This window comes from Sinocyclocheilus grahami, unplaced genomic scaffold (assembly GCF_001515645.1).
Source record: "Sinocyclocheilus grahami isolate Dianchi unplaced genomic scaffold, SAMN03320097.WGS_v1.1 scaffold381.1, whole genome shotgun sequence".
Classification (NCBI taxonomy): Eukaryota; Metazoa; Chordata; class Actinopteri; order Cypriniformes; family Cyprinidae; genus Sinocyclocheilus; species Sinocyclocheilus grahami.
The window spans coordinates 30,108-50,881 of record NW_015505560.1 but is presented as its reverse complement, the minus strand read 5'-3'; the positions used below and the strand labels follow the sequence as shown (position 1 = coordinate 50,881).

The window sequence follows — 20,774 nt, the reverse complement described above, 5'->3', positions numbered from 1 at the left end:
GTATCAGTTTCCAAAAAAATATTTGGCAGCACAACATTGATAATTCTAATAATAAATCAGCATATTATAATGATTTCTGAAGATCATGTGACACTTTATACTGGAGTAATGATGCTGAAAATACAGCTGCGCATCACAGAAATACATTATATTTTAAAGGATATTAAAATAGAAACCATTATTTTATATTGTAATAAAATTTAGCAAGATGACTGTTGTTTTCTGTATTTTTGATCAAATAAATGCAGCCTTGATGAGCAGAAGAGATGTCTTTAAAAAACATTACAAGTCTTACTGATCCCAAACTTTTGACCGGTAGTGTATACATAATAAATATACACAGTACACACACACACACACACACACACACACACACACACTCTCACTCTCTCTCACAAACACTCACACACACACTCTCACTCTCTCTCACAAACACTCACACACACACACTCACTCTCTCTCACAAACACACACACGCACAAACACACTCTCACTCTCTCTCACAAACACTCACACACACACTTTCTCTTAAAGGTGTGGTGTTCATGTAGACATTTACATTTAGTCATTTTGCAAACACTTTTATCCAAAGCGACTCACAATTGGGGGATATATAAAGCGATTCTTCTTAACGAGGCAAACAGACACAGGAAGTGCTCGTTATACCAAGTTTTAGGTATTGTTCAAATAAGTACAAGCTAGAAAGGGAATAAATAAATAAAGAGAAAGACAGTTTTTTTTATTATTTAGGATGAAGTCAAGTAGCGTCGAAAGAGATGAGTTTTCAGCTGTCGCTTGAAAATTGTCAGGGATTCAGCATTCTAGCCTCTCTGTGATGTAGAGTTGGAGAGGCAGGGAAGACGAGAAGCTCAGTCTTTGCCAGGTTGAGCTGTAGGTGATATTCTGAAAAAAGTATCACAGGTTCCAAAAAATAAACCATTAAGCAGCAAAAACGGTTTCTTACATTGATAATAAAGCAGCATATTATACTGATTTCTGAAGATCATGTGACACTGAAGACTGGAGGAATGATGCTGAAAATACAGCTGCGCATCACAGAAATATATTACAGTTTAACACATATTCACATAGAAAACAGCTGTTTTAGATTATAATAATATTACTGTATTTTTGATCAAATAAATGAAGCCTTGGTGAGCAGAAGAGACTTCTTTCAGAACATAAAAATCAGTCTGGATCTGGCTCCGTTCCAAGCACTAGTGAGTACACTACATAGGCAGCATGTTGAGGCTTCATAGACGCTCCTCCAGAAAGCATAATTATTTTGCTTTCTATTATTTCTGTATTTCATATTTAACAATTGTATCACACTGCAAGAATACATCTTAAGAAGCTTTTAATTAGCCTTTTTGCCTTGTTTTCCAGATAAAATGTCAAAAAATCGTTGAAACAAGATGCAACTGCTTGAGAAGCAACACGTTTTATATATTTTGTCTTTAACGTGTGTATTTTCTTTCACTGCACTGGCAGAATGTAAACATTTTTTCAAGTGCAAACAAGTGAAAAAAATCTTGTGTAAAACAAAAGACAAAATGCACACATATTAAAGATGAAGACAAGCTGTACTGCGGCTCATCTGCTCATTTATGCTGCTTCAAAGGGATTTAGATATTTTAACTGGAAATTATGAATCTATAGATTTTAGTTTTTTGCAGTAAATATGTTTTGTATTGAAGGGCGTGACTTCTGTTCTTACACATGACAGTAAATCAGGTTACAAACTGCCTAGTTAGTAGACAGCAGATCTGCAGTGTTATTTTAGTATATTATTATAATTTTTATTCAAATTTTGAATCAGTTTTTGTATTTTGCATTTTCATTTAAAGGAGACATATTACGCCCCTTTCTACAATATGTAACATAAGTCTCAGGTGTCCCCAGAATGCGTCTGTGAAGTTTCAGCTCAAAATACACCACAGATCATGTGTTATATCATTTTGATTATATCATTGATGTATCATATTTTGAGTGGAAGCAGAAACACACTGTTTTTCGTGTCTGTCTCTTTAAATGCAAATGAGCTGCCGCTCCCCGCCCCCTTTCCAGAATAGAGCTGCGCCATTACATCTCGTATCTGCTAAAAACATCTGTTTTGGTTCTGATTATCATGTTTATCGCGCTGAAATCATGGGTTTTAAACTATATGAGTTTAAACTACTGACACACGGTTTTCTGAGCGCACTCATCTGAAGCACACGCACAGAAAGCGGCTGTCTCAGCATGTGAGCACTAAACTAAGTTCTCATTCACACACAAGATTACGTTAAAAACACACAAGTTACAAAAACAGTGGGTTATGTCTGTGAAGGTAAACAGCTGGGAAATAAATCTCATGTTTATTGTAGATCTGTGTGGCAGCAGCAATATACAGTAAATACATCAATAAATGCACTGCTCTGTCGTCTCGTCTGAGGCTGGGACTCTAAACAGTGTTCTGTGCTCGTCTGTGCAGACAAACACAGAACAGCTAGCGTGCTCCGCTCAAACTTTCTCCATGGCATTAGAGCTAGTACACCGCTGTCGCTTGTGAAAACACAATAACGGCGCCGTGGGTGGAAACTTACAGATTAAGGGGCGGTGATATTATAATGATCGTTAGCTCAGGCAAACGTTAGCTAAATAATATTAACTTTAGATTCTAATAATGTATTCGTAAATGTTAAAATCGAGATTAATCAATGTTTTAGAAATATATAACTAGGGTCCATTAAATATTAATTTTTGATTTTAATTATATATTCATAAATGTTGAAATGAATATTAATGAATGTTTTAGAAGTATTTTTCATTCTTAGTTCATGTTAGCTGATGTCCATTTAAAACAATAATTATATTAATATTAACTTTTAATTGTAATAATGTATTCATAAATGTTGACATTAAGGTAAATACAGTTTTAGGCGTATTTTTTCATTCGTAGTTCATGTTAGCTGAGCTCCATTAAAAAATTATAATTATATTAATAATAACTTTTTTTAATAATGTAATCCTATATGTTGAAATGCACTAAGATTAATAAATGCTAGAGAAGTGTGTTTTTTAGCTCTGGTTAATGTTGAAGTGTTCCCCTGGTTTCCTGTCAGGTCACGCTAGAGTCGTTAGAGGTTTTCATGAATTAGTTTCAGGCGCTCGGGGAGTGATTGTGTGGCGTCGCTGCGGTCCACGACTCGAACAGCTTCCTGAGAAACAGGCTGATGTGATCGATGCGGACAACTCATCAGAGCTGCTTAATTACACATTAGCTGTGTAGTTCTCTTACAGATGGTGTGTAAACAAGCTCATTAAACAGCTCCCGAAACTTTGTGATGATCTTTAGTTGCATCGCCATTTCTCACGAGCCATGTTTGATATTTTATTATTATAGCTTTTATTTATTATATTTTCACTGTTTTATTTTGTGCTTTTACCATTATTATTATTATTATTATTATTTAAATAATACTATTTTTAGTTTGTTGTTGTTGTTGTTTCCCCCCCCCCAGTGGTATTTTAGTATAATTAAACAATATTATAATTTTTAATTAATATTTTAAATTACCCTTTATTTTTATAAATTTCACTTTTCATTTTAAATGTCGTTTTTTTTGTGCTTTTGCTATTTTTATTATGATTATTTTTAATATTACTAATTAGGTTTATTTTTTATTTTAGTTTTAGTCAGTGTTATTTTAGTATCATTAAGATGTTATTATGGTATTTATTTATTTATTAATTATTTATTTATTTATTTATTACTAAGATAATATTATATAGTTTTTGTTAATATTTTACATAATTTTTAATTATCCATAAAGTTTTAGTAATTTTCTTGTGTGTTTTTGTCATTTATAGTAGTTTTTTTTGTGTGTGTCTATATAGGTTTTATTAATTTTTATTGTTTATTATTTTTTTATTTGTTTATTTTTTTTGTGTGTGTGTGTGTGTGTGTGTGTGTGTGTGTGCTGTATATATATTAAATTTTATATAATTGTTAATATTTTTTATGAAGTTTTAGTTGAATGAAAATGAGAAATGTTGCTGTATTTCAGTTACTATATATATTTATATGATTCCTTTAAATATATTGATATTATTTCAGTTCATTGTTTTATATTTCAAGTAATGAAATTTTTTTTTTTTGTAATAGTTTGTTTTATTTTCAGTTTTAGTTAACTATAATAACCTTTTCAATTAGTTGCCGATGCAACTTTTCTCACTTTTGTTTTTCATCTAATATTTGTATTTAATATCAGCTTTAATTTAATTAATAGAAATGTCTTGAATAGGTTTAGTTAATCATGACTTCCAGGCTTTATTTGTGTGCGGTATTTGTCTGCTGGGTCTCTGAAGGTCTCTGTTTCTGATTTAGTTTTATGGTGATGTAGTTAGCATCAGCGTCTCTGATCACGTGTGGCTCGTCAGATCAAAGTGCGTCTCAGATGAAGTGCATGTCGCACTCTCCACGGCAGCCATCTTTGACGTGCGGATCCTCCGTTGCCGTCGGCGATCTGCGTTTGGCCCCGGGGCTGAACGAGGCGGCCCCGTTCATCTCGCGCACATCAGCACTGACAGAGCGACGGCCCGTCAAACACACACACACACACACACACTCACACTCATTTCTGTTCTTCTCTCAGAAATAAAGCTGAATTATTGCAGAATAATAAGTGGCTGAAGAAGATCCTGTGTTTCCACAGTAACAGCAGCAAGAAGAACATTACAGGTTCAGATGTGGAAATGGGTTCCTGTGCCACCCATCTGCAGGACTCAACCTATTACACACACACACACACTCTCACACACACACACACACACACACACTCCCATTCACACACTCACTCAGACACACACACACACGCACGCACGCACACACACACACACACACACACACACACACACACACACACACACGCGCACACACACTCTCACTCCCGCTCACCCACACATCCCCACACCCACACACACATTCTCACACACACACACACACACACACACACACAATCACACACATACTCACTCACACACACACACACACTCGCTCACACACACGCACGCACGCACACACACACATTCTCACACACACACACACATTCAGTAACCAGCTATAGCATATTTATGATGAGCTATATTAACATTTTTGATTGTTTCATATTGTGAAAAAAAAAACTTTTCTAAATGAAAGGTTGTTTTATACCTAATTTTGGTTAATAAATTGTTTACATTTAGTCATTAATTAGTGGCATAAATGTGTTCAAATACATAGTGTCTTCATTGTGAAAATTGTAGATATGGCAGGTTGACCTCTTGAACCCTTTATTCAGCCACTAAAATTGGGTCCACAAAACTTCCATATATTTGTACACTACTGTTCAAGATGTGTGTGTGAGTGTGTGTTAAAAGAAATTAATATTTTATTCAGCAAGGATGCTTTAAATTGATCTAAAGTAATAGTAAAGACATTTACAATGCATTGTTATAAAAAAAAACGGCACGTGGCCTTTGAGATTTTAGAGCCAACTTTAAAAAAACTAAAAATCTTTCTTTGAAAATTAATTCTGCATGACTGTGGTTTTTCATTATAGTGTCAGTAGTCATAAATCTAAATTTGGTGGCTCCATTTGATTTACACCCAAATTAAAAGGTATTGTGCTCTTTTTAAAAATAGTTTTTATCCTCCTTTTGACATATCTTGTCTTGCCCAGGACACCAAAGTGGCTTTCACTTGTGGATTCTCAAAGGTGCACGATGCCCCTGTGTGTTCACTGCTGTGTGTGTGCACTTTGGATGGGTAAATGCAGAGCACTAATTCTGAGTATGGGTCACCATACTTGGCCACATGTCACTTCACTCACTCACTCACATTCTCAATCACACACACACACACAATCACACACATACTCACACACACACACACACACACACACACACATTCTTATTCACACACACACACACACGCACACACACTCTCTCTTACACACACACACACACACAATCACACACACACATACTCACACACACACACACACACACACACTCTCTCTCACACACACACACACACACAATCACACACACACCTACTCACTCACACACACACACACAATCACACACAATCACACACACACATACTCACTCACACACACACACACACATAATCAAACACACCTACTCACTCACACACACACACACACACATACACACAATCACACACACATACTCACTCACACACACACACACAATCACACACACACATACTCACTCACAAACACACACACACATGCATATGTGGTTTACGGGGACTCTCCATAGGCGTAATGGTTTTTATACTGTACAAACTGTAATTTGTTTCCCTAAACCAACCCCTCACAGAAAACTACAGCCATTTTTACATTTTCAAAAAAACGTTACGTTGTGCACATGCAGTGTTTAAAACAGAGCTGTATTTGTTCCGTGCACGTGTGTACTGACCTGAAGACCCGTACCGATACTGGTAACGGTATCAGCTCGTTTATTTGTACTCATTCTCATTAAAATGCTCTGATTAAAAAAAAAAAACAACCTCTATCACACGGCATGTGTACAGTGTTTACAGTGTCCAGACAAAGAAACACAACAGAACAAACAGAGCAGAAAGTTCATATCAGAGCTTACAGATGTCTAAGTCAATCTATTTAGTAGAAAATTGAGTATAAATGTATTATTCACGTCTGTATAGCTTATATATGAAACTATCAGAGCTTTGCAAAGTAAATGTTTTTGAGCAGCTGATGCAGAGCTAGGATATTTTGCTTGAACTTTGTGTAAATGTGTAAGGGAAAGGTTTATACTTCAGACACTGTCACTGATTTTGTTTCTCCAGATAATTTTTTTAATGTTTTCTCGTCACATTTTTAGCTTGTGGTGTGACAAAAGCTTTTTTAAAGTGTCTAAAAAATTAGCATTTCATGAGCTCATAAAATGTTTCAAAACGTTTGTTGTTTAAAATAGTTTCGATGCTCGCACCACAGGACACATTCAGAAAGGAAACGCCACTGATTTCTGATGGAGCGAGCGTGTAAATATTACTGATTTTGCATTAACGAGGAGGTTAATTTCCTGCGGTGTGACTGTGTGTGATTTTAAATCTCATCGTTTGTTCATGAGTTCTGTAGCCTGAGCTTTATCATGAGTATCACACACACTCTCTTCTCTCTGTCTCTGGTTCATCTGTAATCAGCACAGAGCTCCAGTGAGGCCCTGATTTGCCCTTTGACCTCTGAACTTTGACCTGAGCGTGCCATCAGCTGTTAATTAACTTCCCCTCTTACCTGCGCTGTCTCTCATTGGCTTAAATAATTTATCACAGGATATTTAATCTCTAAACTGAAGGACCGGCAGAGATCGCCTTTACCCAGCATGCCGTGGGCTAGTGATGTATTAGCATGCAGCACAGCAGCTCATTCAGATAATGTCATAGAATTCATCCTGTATTAATAATTTCCTATGAAAATGATGTTGAAACTAAATGAAAGAGAATATGTGTTATTGATGCACGTTCTGTGTGCATATAGATATATATACACACACAAATGCATATAATATATAATACACAAAATATAAATATTATATATAGAACTAGTAACGAAGGACCGTTGAGTTGCTTCATTAAAAGCTTATTATATCACTGTATTAAAAGCTCACTGTATGATGAGAGAGAGATGGAGTGTGGTTACCTGCATCTGATACAGCGTTCATTCTTCAGCTCAATCTCATATTCACAATAAAACATTAGTTTGAATGTCCGCTGAGGAAAGCGATATCTTTGTCCTACTATCATTTCATCTGTTGAGGGTGATTTCTGATGACACTGCATCTGTTAACTGCGTCTTACAAGATGTTGAAAGTAAAATAATTTCCTTGTTTACAACGCTGCTTTAGTCTCTTTCAATATAAAAGTCTTTACTGCGGACTCACTCAGAAAAACTTGTCTCTTGTCGCACCTAACCGTGGAGTAATGTCACTAAAATCACCATCACGAACACACACACTGTTTCCCAATACTACTACTATTATGTATATAATATATTATTTATTGAATAATAGTATTTAATAAACAGCAACAGCAACAGCCATCATAAAAGTTGCAAGGCAATTCAGTCAAAAGTACAAAGGCAGCGCTTTGCTATGCAACATTAAAGTTACATAAAATATAACGTGATGAGACTTTGCCCTCAGCCAAAACTATCTGCTCTGGAACAAATAATAGATTAATGAGAGCAAAGACGGGCCGTTAGAATTAACCAAAAGGAAATATATCTCATGTTTAACCACTATAGAGACATCAGAGCCGTCGGTGAACGGCCGCTGACGCCCTGGAGCTCACGTCTCCCAAAACATCAAAGCATATATTCAAATAGACGTTATCTTTATTAACAAAACGCATATTTGAAGTCTAGACATGTACATTCTCGCCTAGAAAACTCTTAAAACTACATTCCGGGACACAGAAACAGTATGATTTATAAAATTGTAGTGGATTTAGGCGTCTGCCGTGACACTCGCTGTGATTTTTATATTTTTTCATAATATATACATGTGTGTGTGTTTTGTGTTCAATCTTGCTGAATATGGTGATTATGCTCATATTGTTGCCATACTGCAGTAACTCTAAAGATTTAACATTCCAGAAAAGGGTTTTCCAGCAGCTTGTTTTTTCTGTGTTTAATGAGCGAGCACAGGAAAGGGCAGGCGGTGTGGAAGTTTGTAATTTCATTAACTACAGTATATTTATATATGCAGCTTTTTATATTCACAGATAACCTTTTGCTAGCAAACCCAGACTTTATTACAGATTAGCGAACCCAAAGGTCAGATTAGCATCAGTCAACATTCAGCTAGCAGCTAGCCGCTCTCATTCTGTCCTCTCTGTGCCAGCGCCTGGAGATTTGACTCTGTTTTAGTTCATGTGAAGTGCATGAAACACAAGCTCTGTTTGCATCCGCTGTTGTTGCATGTTTTTGTCATGGTCGCTTAACATCGACATTAGCTCTAGCGTATCCGCGCGGCGCTCCGGGGCTCCTGTGGCCCTTCCCGAAAACTGACACAGGGAATTTCTGATGTTTGCCCTTTACGTCCATACATGATTAAACAGCAAACACGAGCGTCTTTGAGCTCATTTATGCCGCTGTTTTCCTCCGCTGGTGGAGAATACTGAGAGAGAAGCTCTGAGATGAAAGAGCGATGAATATGGTTATAGATCAATAACCTTCCTCACACTCATCCTCAGTCTGTCAGATCTGGAACTGAAGCAAGTTTTATCAAACTAAACTCTAGACAAATTATACTGTACCTTTTTGTTCAGGTAGCTCTCAATACGTTTTCATATCATATTTCACCTCAAAATCCAAAACAATTCGGTGACATTATTTTCATGAAATTAAAAATAAATAAATACATATAACTAAATAAATAAATAAATAAAATGAAGAAAAAAAATCACATCGCTGCATTGTAAAAACACTTATATATGATTTAATTTTTAATTGTAATTAAGTTAACTTTTTTGACTTTAAGTAACACTCAAGCATCTTCAAAATCAAATAAAGTAAATAAATAAAACATTATAAAATAGTGAAAATTAAATTATTATTATTTTAATTTTACATGTTAAATTTTGTTTAATTTTTTTTACATATTATTTCTAATAATATTTTTAGGAGCATTTTTCTTTTTAACAAAAACCCAGTATTTGTTCTCTAAAACAGTATAAAACAATCTGTATTATAGTAATGAGAACTGAATGAGAATTTAATGAGAATAACTCAGAATTGTTATGAAAATAATGTCATGCAAATGTAAAGTACTCTTCAAACATTTGGGGTCAATTTTATTTTTTTACTTTTTAATGTTTTTGAAAGAAGTCTCTTTTGCTCACCAAGGCTGCATTTATTTGATCAAACATTTGTGAAATAATATTAATATCATTTAAAACAGCTGTTCTCTATGTGAATATGTGTTAAACTGTAATGTATTTCTGTGATGCGCAGCTGTATTTTCAGCATCATTCCTCCAGTCTTCAGTGTCACATGATCTTCAGAAATCACTATAATATGCTGATCTGCTGCTCGAGAAACATTTCTGATTATTATCAATGTTGAAAACATTAATATTTTTGTGGAAACTGTGATGCATTTTATTTTTCAGGATTCACAGATGAACAGAAAGTTCAAAAGAACAGCATTTATTTGAAATAGAAATATTTTGTAACATTATAAATGCATTTACTGTCACTTTTGATCAGTTCAATGCATCCTTGCTGAATAAAAGCATTATTTGTGTGTCCTGTGCAGTAAAGCAGTATTTTCTCTCTCGGTCTCTCTCAGTGTGTATCAGGTGGTTGTTGAGGAGGAGCGTCCTCGAAGGGCTCGTGGAGGTGAAGCGGAGATCCTGCGCTGTTATCCGCTGCCGGTTCACTATCATAACGCCAGCGGGCTGAACTCTCAGTACTACTACAGCGCTGAGTTCCCCTCCGCAGGCGTCTCATCTCCGCAGACGTTCACCGTCGGAGACAACCGGACCTACGGCGGATACTGGAACGCCCCGCTGCTGCCACACAAGAGCTACAGCATCTACTATCAGGCCGTCAGCGCCGCCAACGGGGTGTGTTCACTCAAACCAAAACTGATGATATAAAATACACTTCAAATGAAATACAAAAAAGTATGTGTGTGTGTGTGTGTGTATATATATATATATATATATATATATACACACAAACACACACATACATATGTATACAGTATATATATATATATATATATTTATAAAGCGGAGAGTTCCGGTGCTTGGCTCTGATTGGCTGAGCCGAGTTCGAAGCTGTTGTAAATGACGCTACAAAGTAACACACACCTTTGTTTACGTTTGTGTGTTGCTCGGCAACCACTTTGTAGCAACCACAACTGTTTCTGAGGAGCTACATTGTTTGGTGGAAGAACACTGTGTTTATTAATATCATTACACTTTATTTGCTCTGTTTTATTTTGTGAAACCTTACTACGTATATGGAATAACCGTTTTATAAAAGCAATAACCCCCGTGAAGCCGTGGTTTACAGTGAATTTATAACAGCTAAGAGGGTTTTAGGCACTTCGCGTCGTGTTAGCTGTTATAAATTCACTGTAAACCACGGCTTCACGGGGGTTATTGCTTTAATATATTTTAAACTTCAGTTGGTTGCCAAGGTAAAAGTTCTCCTTTCATTTTAGTTTATCTTTATTTACTAAAAATAACCAAAACAAGTAAAAAATAATATATACAAATTATATATATATATAAACAACTACTAAAATGACAAAAACAACAAAATTACCTAGCTTTAATTCAAATTAAAATAAAACTGAAAATATAAAAATAATAACTGATTCAAAATATTACATTTACACTTATGCATTTATTCAAAGCGACTTACAAAAGAGATTATATTAATAAAATGATAACAGTATCTCGAGGACAGTATCTCAACCTAAAACCATTGCAATAATTAATGTTTTTGCCTCAATTATATATCTGAAGCTGACAAATATGTCAGCAAATATAATTTTTTTAAGCAAATATTTACATTTTATTCATTTATTCAAATCGACTTACAAATCAAAAATACAACAAGTGATTATTTTGGAATTATATTTAGTGAATATTCTCATTCAAGGACTAGTTTGTACCAAGTAAAATGTATGTAAACCGAGGACATATTATGAAAGGGCTGTGGTGAACATATGCAATGTTTGCATCCATTGAGATGATCATATTCAAGTGTTTTTTCAGGTCTTGAAATTGCATTCGGATCGAGCTCAGTCATATCGACTGATGTGTTTACATGAAGGATTTTCAATACAGTTATGGATTATTTGGGTGCATGTAAATGTAGCTACTGTAAGAGCTAAAACAGATATGTGATGTTGTGATGTTGCATTGCTTTACCAGACAGCTGTATTTATTTACGTGCCAGTTTTTACTTGCATTTGGTGCTTGCATTTCCAGCACAAATATCTAAACATCCTTAAATCAAGATACATTTACTGGAGATGCAAAATGACTTAATGATATTAAGTGTTGCTTTCTGAGAAATTGATCAACATTAGGTGAGTTTATGCTTCAAACGGAAAAATATTTGCAGATGGAGTCAGAAAAATTCTATTGTTTTCCCTTTGAATCAAGCTGGTTTTCTGATCACATTGGCAGATATTTGCTCTTGTTTTAAGCATAGCTTTTGATGCTTTTTTCAGAAAACAACGTTATCTTAAGTAATCGCATGCTGATTTAAGAATGTACTGGAAAACAAGACCGAATCCTAAGTAGTAAAGTCATTTTTGCAGTGTTGAATGATAATTTCGGACGCTGTGGGAGAGACAAACGCTCTCGACGAGTGGCTCTCCACAGAAGCGCGGCGACCCGAGTCGATGAGGAAGGTAATTGTGGATAAGAAAGAGAGCGGAGGTGAAGAGAGTCCCTCCGGACGCCTCGAGCTCGACCCACGTCCTCAAAAACACACGGAAGAGGCCGTCAGGGAGCAGGTGCCGCTCGGAAAACACTTTGAGTATCACAGCGACGTTCCTCGAGGCTTTAGAGTGTCATGCGTGAATTAACTCGCTTTGACTTAATGCATCTCGCGCTCTCTCACCGTGCTTTTAAAGAAAACACGCTGTTCGGATTGACAGTCGAGCTGCTGTAAAAGGCCGTGGAAGAGCCGGCGGCTGTAATTGATGTCCTAATTGACTGAGGATCTGTGTTTTAGCCTCCTGATGGATGCAGACGGGCACTTACTGAGACGGTCCTCGGATCTGTCTATTCAAGAGCTGTAATTCATTAAATCAGGCCTTTCAGTGCCGTCAGGACGCTGGATGTGCTGCTAAATAAATGCACATTAGTGTTTGCTTTTCTTTGTAATAGCAGGACGAATGTTTGTTTATGTTGTCGTGAGTCTCGTTCAGCAGGTCAAAGGTCGTTGTTAGGCTCTAATGGACGGGTGGATGTGGAAGTGTGTGTTTAAATGCCACTGTGCAGTGTAAGATAAGCTGAAGATTAGAAAAACACTAGCCGTGATAAAACTAAAGCTTTTCAAGACCTGCTGGGAAACATGAATGATGTTGAGATGTTCAGGGTGGATGTGACAGTTGCTTATGTGGCAGCCTGCTTAAACATATTCCAGTCAGTGGTGTTAAAACAGTCTTGAAGAGCCTCTGACGACCCTTCCGGCCACACTTGTATCTTGTATACAGCGCAAAAACAAAAAAAAAATCCTCTTCTTATTGAGTGTTTGTGTCTAATTTTCCAGTATCTGGAATTCCTTATAACAACATCCATTTACTGCATAAGATATTAAGTCTAGTTTTCAGAGAATGTTTTTTTTATTTATTTTTTATTTTTTAATTTGAGTGCATTTTTTTCTCTTTTTTTTAATACTTAACACAAATGAACAAATCTGCCAGTGCAATGAGGCAAAGTATGCTTATATGAAAGAAAACAAGTCTTAATATCTTATGCAGTTTTGCTTCTCAAGTAAATTTGTCTTTTGATTTGTTTCATGCATTTTTAGATATTTTGTGGGAAATCAAGTCTAAAAAGATTACATTTAATTAAAAGCTATTTTTTGCAGGTTTTCTGTGTGATTCCTGAGACGTTTCAAGGATGTTAAGGTTTCTAGGCAGTTGCTAGGGCATTATTACGCTGTTGCACAGGTTTTGGTGGTTGCTAGGGTGTTGCTAGGTTGTTCTGAATGGATACTACGCAGTCGCCAGGCCATTGCTTGACTGTTGCACAGGTTCTGGTGGTTGCTAGGGTGTTGCTAGGTTGTTCTGAATGGATACTACGCAGTCGCCAGGCCATTGCTTGACTGTTGCACAGGTTCTGGTGGTTGCTAGGGTGTTGCTAGGTTGTTCTGAATGGATACTACGCAGTCGCCAGGCCATTGCTTGACTGTTGCACAGGTTCTGGTGGTTGCTAGGGTGTTTCTAGGGCATTGCCAAGGTGTTCTAAGTGGTTACTAATGTGTTGCTGGGCTGTTTAGAAAGACCTAAAGGATTGTGGTAATTTTAACAGATGTAGTTTGAAAGCTCTAGTAGGAGTTTCAGTCTTTTGAAACGCTGTTTATGTTCAATAACAGTATGCTGGCTTTGATAAACTGACGGAACAGGAGAGCACAGCAGTCGGCATATTAAATAGAACAGCAGTAATAAAGCAGAACAAGGTGCTTTGTTGTTGGTGTTCGTGTAGCTGAAGACTGATGTCAGACGTTAATTTGATTACAGGCGCTAAAGCGAGTCGAGCTCCAGGTGCTCGTTCTGAACGCTCACATACAGCATTCAGCTGAAATGCAGTTTTAATGCCGCAGCTGCTTAGCAGGCATAGAAAATATACCAGCATATACATCACTGGAGTCATGCAGCAGCAGAACCAGTTACTGGACTGTTTTCATTCTGCTGACAAGAGTAAAACATTACTTACTCCTGTAGAAAACACTGGAGCCACTGGAAATTCATCAGTGAACGTCACAGACGACTGATGCGCACGACACGCAATTACTGTAGATACATATCATTTATTCATTATAATAAATGCAATATAATAATAAATAATTATTATTATTAATGATCATAATAAAAACAAAAACAGAATTATAATTATATTATAATAATATATATAATATTAAAATACATTTTTGTTATTATGTTTAATTTATATAAAACCTTTCCAGAGCTCCAAAATGTTTTACAGTAGTGAAGCATAACACAGACAATGTACAGTCATGGGAAAGTGCATATTTACACAAATAAGCATATAAAATCATATAAGCACCATTAAGAATATAATTTAAAATTCAAAATAATTTGTCATTATTCTGGATTTTTGACACGGTTAATCTCAAAAGTCCCGATCACAGAGGATGTTGAAGAATATCACAGTGTATCAATCAATTAATCAATCAGTCAACCGTGTTTATTTCTGTAGCACATTTAGAAACAGCACATGTTGGCCAAAGTAAATAATTATTTGTTCGATTGAATCATTCAAGAGTTTTTTATGTATTTTTGTTTTTCAGGAGACCAAAATCGACTGCGTCCGTGTCGCTACCAAAGGTAGGTATTCTAATTTATGCAAGCGGACATTAAAAATGTAATTAATTTGAGACACGTGCATGGAATCAGCATGACGAAGCAGTGACTGATATTTGACGGACCAAACAGACACTGTTAGTGTTGTAGCCTGATTCGGTTTCTGAAACGGTTCACACGCTGCACTTGTCCAGTCAATGTTATTAACCTTGTAAATATGCAAATAAGCACATTAACCTGGGGTTAATTACTAACTCAGGTTAAAGTAAGAGCAACGTGAGACGAGAGACATGACGACCTGGGATTATAAATGAGCGTGTGTGAAGACGAAGCGCTGCATGGTTCTGCTTTTGTGTGTGTCTTGTGCAGGTTTTCAGTAACTGCTCGTTTTCTTCTTTCTCCTGTTTGTTTCTACTGTCTCTCTCTCTCACACACACACACACACACACACACACTGATTCTCTCTGTCTTTCTGCATGTGTGTGGATCTTGTTCTTGCAGCTGCTATCTTGGTGACGCAGCTCACCACTCCTTACGTTCGCATCGCTCCGGCCGCTGGAGACAACCAGCTAACAGGTCAGAAACTCACTCACTCACTGCATGTGTGTGTGGATGAACTGAAGAATCTGTCTCTAACATAATCTTGGCAGAGATAAAGCGCCGATTACATCAACTTGTGCAGTGTTCAGTGTTATTTTAGTGTTGTTGACGTTTTTAAGTACTATTTAAATTAGTTTTTTTTTTTGTTAAATTTTTGTTGTTTTTTTGTTGTTGCATGATTTTATCATTTTATTATTTTTGAATATGTCTATATAATTTTTATTCATTTGTATATTAGTTTTAGTTAAGTTAAACCAAAATGCTGAATGTTGTCTTGGTAACTAGCTGAAATAAAACAAGTTTTTTATATTTTATTTCAGTGAATTTTTATTTTATTTCAAAGCTTTTTTATGGGTTTAGTTAATGATAATAACTGAACGACCCTCCATTAACCCAACGTCCTCTTTTAGTAAGAAATATGTCAAAACAAGAAAGTTATTTGCACTCATTGTATGAGTTTTTCAAACGTATGAAGCTAAACGTGAATTTAGGTGTTTTTAAGCCCATAAAGTATCTCAGACAAATATGTTTCTTTAAACGCAAGCAGATCTCTCTCATTTGTCATCGCAAACTCTCTCTGTCATTACCAGACTGATGCACATGAGCTACATTTATTGCGTTGTGCTTTATATTCAAGGTTGAAATAGACCCATGATTTGATATAATCAGCGGATGAATGTGGTTCTTCTGATTCGGCTGCAGCGACAAACACATTTACTGACCAACAAAGAGAAAAAAACATGGAACCTGAAATGAATTAAATGAGAAACACAAATTATTTCCTGTATGTTTCCTACTGAAACAGGAAGTTAAGGATTCCGGCCCTATCCCTGAGCAGGAAATGATGTCATCAGTATTCTGTACATTTTTAATATCTATATCTGCTGCTTTATTTTATTTGATCAGTGCATACTTTCAGTTGTACACAAGCATATTGATGAGCTCAAAACTATAGACAACAATGAAATGTTATGTTTAAATATGAAATGAGGTATCATCTAATCTAATTTCCAGAACATAAATCTGAACGTTGGATAAAGCAAGGTTCAGAATTCTCATTTGATTTTGGTGACATATTAGAGTTAAACGTTTTTACTGGGGTGATTTTGGATTTCTCTTTTTACATTTACATTTAATCATTTAGCAAACGCTTTTATCCAAAGCGACTTACAAACGAGAAGAACAATAGAAGCAATCAGACCAGCAAGAGAGCAACAGTATACAAGTGATGTGACTAGTTAGTCTAGCACAGTACACGTAGCAAGGTTTATTTTTAAATAAATTAGAAAAAAAAGAATAGATACAGTAAGTGCTAGTATTAGTTGGTCAGGTGTTGACGAAAAATATGTGTCTTTAGACGTTTTCTGAAAATGGCTAAAGACTCAGCTGTTCGCACTGAGAGAGGCATATTGTTCCAGCAGCTGGGAATAGTGCAGGAAAAGGTCAATGAGAGTGATTTTGTGCCTCTTTGGGATGGCACCACGAGGCATCGTTCACTTGCAGAATGCAAGCTTCTGGAGCGCGCATAAGTCTGAACAAGCGAGTTTAGGTATATTGGTGAAGAGCCAGTGGTTATCTTGTAGGCAAACATCAGTACCTTGAATTTGATGTGAGTAGCTATTGGCAGCCAGTGCATACTGATGAAGAGAGATGTGACATGAGCTTTCTTCGGCTCGTTGAAGACCACTCTGGCTGCTGCATTCTGGATCAATTGCAGAGGCTTGATAGTACATGCCAGAAGACCCGCCAAGAGAGCATTACAATAGTCCAGTCTGGAGAGAACAAGAGCTTGGACAAGGAGTTGTGTGGCCTGCTCTGATAGGAAGGGTCTAATCTTCCTAATGTTGTATAAGGCAAATCTGCAGGACCGCGTCATTGTAGCAATATGGTCTGTGAAGCTTAACTGATCATCCATCACAACTCCAAGGTTTCTGGCTGTCCTGAAAGGAGATATGGTTGACAAACCTAGCTGTATAGTGAAGTTGTGATGGCTGAGACCACGAGCAGTTCTGTCTTAGCAAGGTTGAGTTGAAGGTGATAGTCCTTCATCCAGCCAGAGATGTCTGTCAGACAGGCTGCAATGCAAACAGCTACCGTCAGATGTAATGAGAAGAGTTGAGTGTCATCAGCATAGCAGTGATAAGAAAAGCCATGCTTCTGAATGACAGATCCTAATGATGACATATAGATGGAGAAGAGAAGCGGTCCAAGCACTGAGCCTTGAGGAACCCCAGTAGCAAGAAGTTGTGACTTAGAAACCTCACCCCTCCAAGACACCCTGAAGGAACTAACTGAGAGTTAAGACTTGAACCACTGGAGTGTGGTTCCTGAGATGCCCATCTTCATGAGGGTTGACAGGAGAATCTGGTGGTTAACGGTGTCAGAAGCAGCAGACAGATCCAGCAAGATGAGTACTGAGGATTTGAAAGCTGCTCTTGCCATTCTCAGGGCTTCAGTAACCGAGAGCAGGGCAGTCTCAGTTGAGTGGCCGCTTTTGTAGCCAGATTGGTTGTTGTCCAGGAGGTTGTTCTGTGCAAGAAACATAGAGAGTTGGTTGAACACAACTCGCTCAAGTGTCTTTGCAATGAATGGAAGAAGGGATACCGGTCTGTAGTTTTCTAAAAGTGCTGGATTTAGAGAGGGTTTCTTAAACAGTGGGGTTATCCGAGCCTGATTAAATGCTGTGGGACCTGTACCAGTGTGAAGAGAGGTGTTGATGATGTGAGTGAGTGCAGGTATAACTGAAGCAGAAATGGCCTGAAGGAGGTGAGTGGGGATAGGATCAATCGAACAGGTAGTAGGATGATTGTAAAGGATAAGTTTGGAAACTTCTGCCTCCGAGAGTGGAGAGGAGGGGGAGAGAGAGTGTGTATTTGTTGTTATGATGTGTTTGTCAGTTTGTGGTGTGGAGAATTGGCCGCTGATTGTTCTTGTTTTATTTATGAAGAATATTGCAAAGTCGTCAGCTGTAAGACGTGGTGAAGGAGTCAGAACAGTATTTAATTTGGTTGTGGTAGTTTGTTTTTATCACTCCATAAATCAGAAAATACTGCCAACAGACAGAAAACAAATACATTTTCACCATGTTTTTAGGAATAAAATGTCTTATAAATCAGTGTGAATGACATATGAACAAACCCCTCAGTAAAAACCTTCAGAATAAAGAGAGGAATAAAACTAAGTTTTGGTGTAAGTAAGTGTTACTAAAGTGGAGAAATGTTTTTTTAAAGATAGATAAAGTGCAATAGAATAAACACTTGATGTGTATTTTCATTGTTCTCTTTCCACTCGTCTCCATGAAGACATGTTATGAAGCTAAATAAATCAAAATCTCTGAATTGAGCAGTGCATGAAGTGTAGTGTCTTGCCTCAAACCATCTTCTGTATGACCTTTGACCTTTGGTTGATCTCAGGCGCGGCGACGCACAAACCCAACGCGGTGGAGCCGGAGAAACAGACCGACCACACAGTGAAGATCGCCGGCGTCATCGCAGGAATACTGCTCTTCGTCATCATCTTCCTCGGCGTGGTGCTGCTCATGAAGAAACGGTAAGAACCTCAACACACACACACACACACACACAGTGAAGATGATCGGTTACACTATTTTTACCACATTTAAGGATGACAACACGCATCAGGAAGTGCCGCCGTTAACCAAAGTTTGGACACACGTGACTCAGTTTATGTTAAGAACTTTTCATCTAAAGACCTCTGCTTAAATGTGTGAAATTACACTCAAAACATACGGTATTTAGGCCTAAATTAAAATGTTATGTATTTGAATTGCATTTAAATTTTCTATTCATTCAGATTACACAGTTTTAACATAAACACTTTTACTTATAAACTTAATCTGATGCTTGTTGATATTTATCAGTCATACATTATTGAAAGAGGGCAAGTTTCTGTAATAGTGCTAATAATCTGAATGTGTTTTAAATACACAATAACTAGGTTTATATATTTAGCATAAAATAATTGATGATATCATTCAATCTCATACATTTGAGCCGATTCAATATTGCTTGTTCCACAGCTAGTCATATTTTAACAATTTCCATGCCAAAACCATGTTTTTACTTTAAAAAAAATGAATAAATATTGTTTTCACAATGAAAAGATTTATGCATAAATAAATGCATTTTAAAAATATGATTTTAAAATCAAATCAAATTGATGCAAATAATGAATTATTCCATTAATTTTTGGGATGCAGTGTTTCATATGTTGTTTTGATCTGCATATACATTAGTGTTAGATTTCCGTTCATACTGATGCTGATGCTTTTATCCAAAACTAATTCAAATTTTGTGTTTTCAATGCATGAATTCCCTAGAAATCCAACAGGAAGAAACTCTGCTATTTCAGTGTCCTGTGACTATTATTCTAACCTGGATATTAATATTAATTAGGAATGAGCAGATGTATCCAAACTTTTGTCTCATCCGCAGTCAGATCAGGACTTTGTGTTTTTGTCTAGAGTTTAACCGCAGATATTAATAATAGATTTCCCTTCCGATTTCCGCCTGACCTTTCATCCGCATCATCTATGCAACACTGAATTATTAATCTAATTATGTTGATAAGCCTGGTTAAAATGCTGTATAATAGCCTGATAAAGAGCCGCTCTCCCGATGACCCTGCATCACAAAAAGACGAGGGAATCTCAGTAGATCCGTGATTGTGTGACTGATGAAAGTGCGTCGTTAGCTGGAGCCTAGTTTACATTAGCTGCCCGCAGATCAAGGGTCATCCGGAGTCAGTTTCGGCAGATATCCAGCTCACACACTTGCTCCAGATTAACCTTCTGCCCTGCTGAATATAAAACAGCCCAATCCAGAAAGCTTTAGAGCCACTACAGTAAATATAATAGTCGTTTACAGTCATGAATTTGAACTATATACCGTTTATAGACAGTGAAACTCACACACGTCTATCTAAACATCTGTGGTGAATGTGAGCGCACACAGTTTTGTCTGTTGTCATCAACTCAGCTATAATTGCAGGTTTATTATTGCTGCTTTCTTGTAATTCTATTTCCATTTATTTATTTAATCAGGGAAAATACACATTAGTAATTAATGA

The 20,774-nt window shown here is 36.6% G+C and overlaps 1 protein-coding gene across 1 annotated transcript in view; it reads left to right on the top strand.

Annotated features, from left to right (window-relative positions):
- The window catches only part of LOC107549788 (receptor-type tyrosine-protein phosphatase mu-like), a gene marked incomplete at its 3' end in the record, with an annotated part of 77,356 nt that overhangs the window by 27,455 nt on the left and 29,127 nt on the right, over positions 1-20,774 (top strand). Inside the window, exons 6-9 of the mRNA XM_016230963.1 lie at positions 10,359-10,635; positions 15,074-15,110; positions 15,588-15,662; positions 19,100-19,235. Coding sequence (XP_016086449.1) covers positions 10,359-10,635; positions 15,074-15,110; positions 15,588-15,662; positions 19,100-19,235 — 525 coding nt within the window. The remainder of the gene's footprint in view (positions 1-10,358; positions 10,636-15,073; positions 15,111-15,587; positions 15,663-19,099; positions 19,236-20,774) is intronic.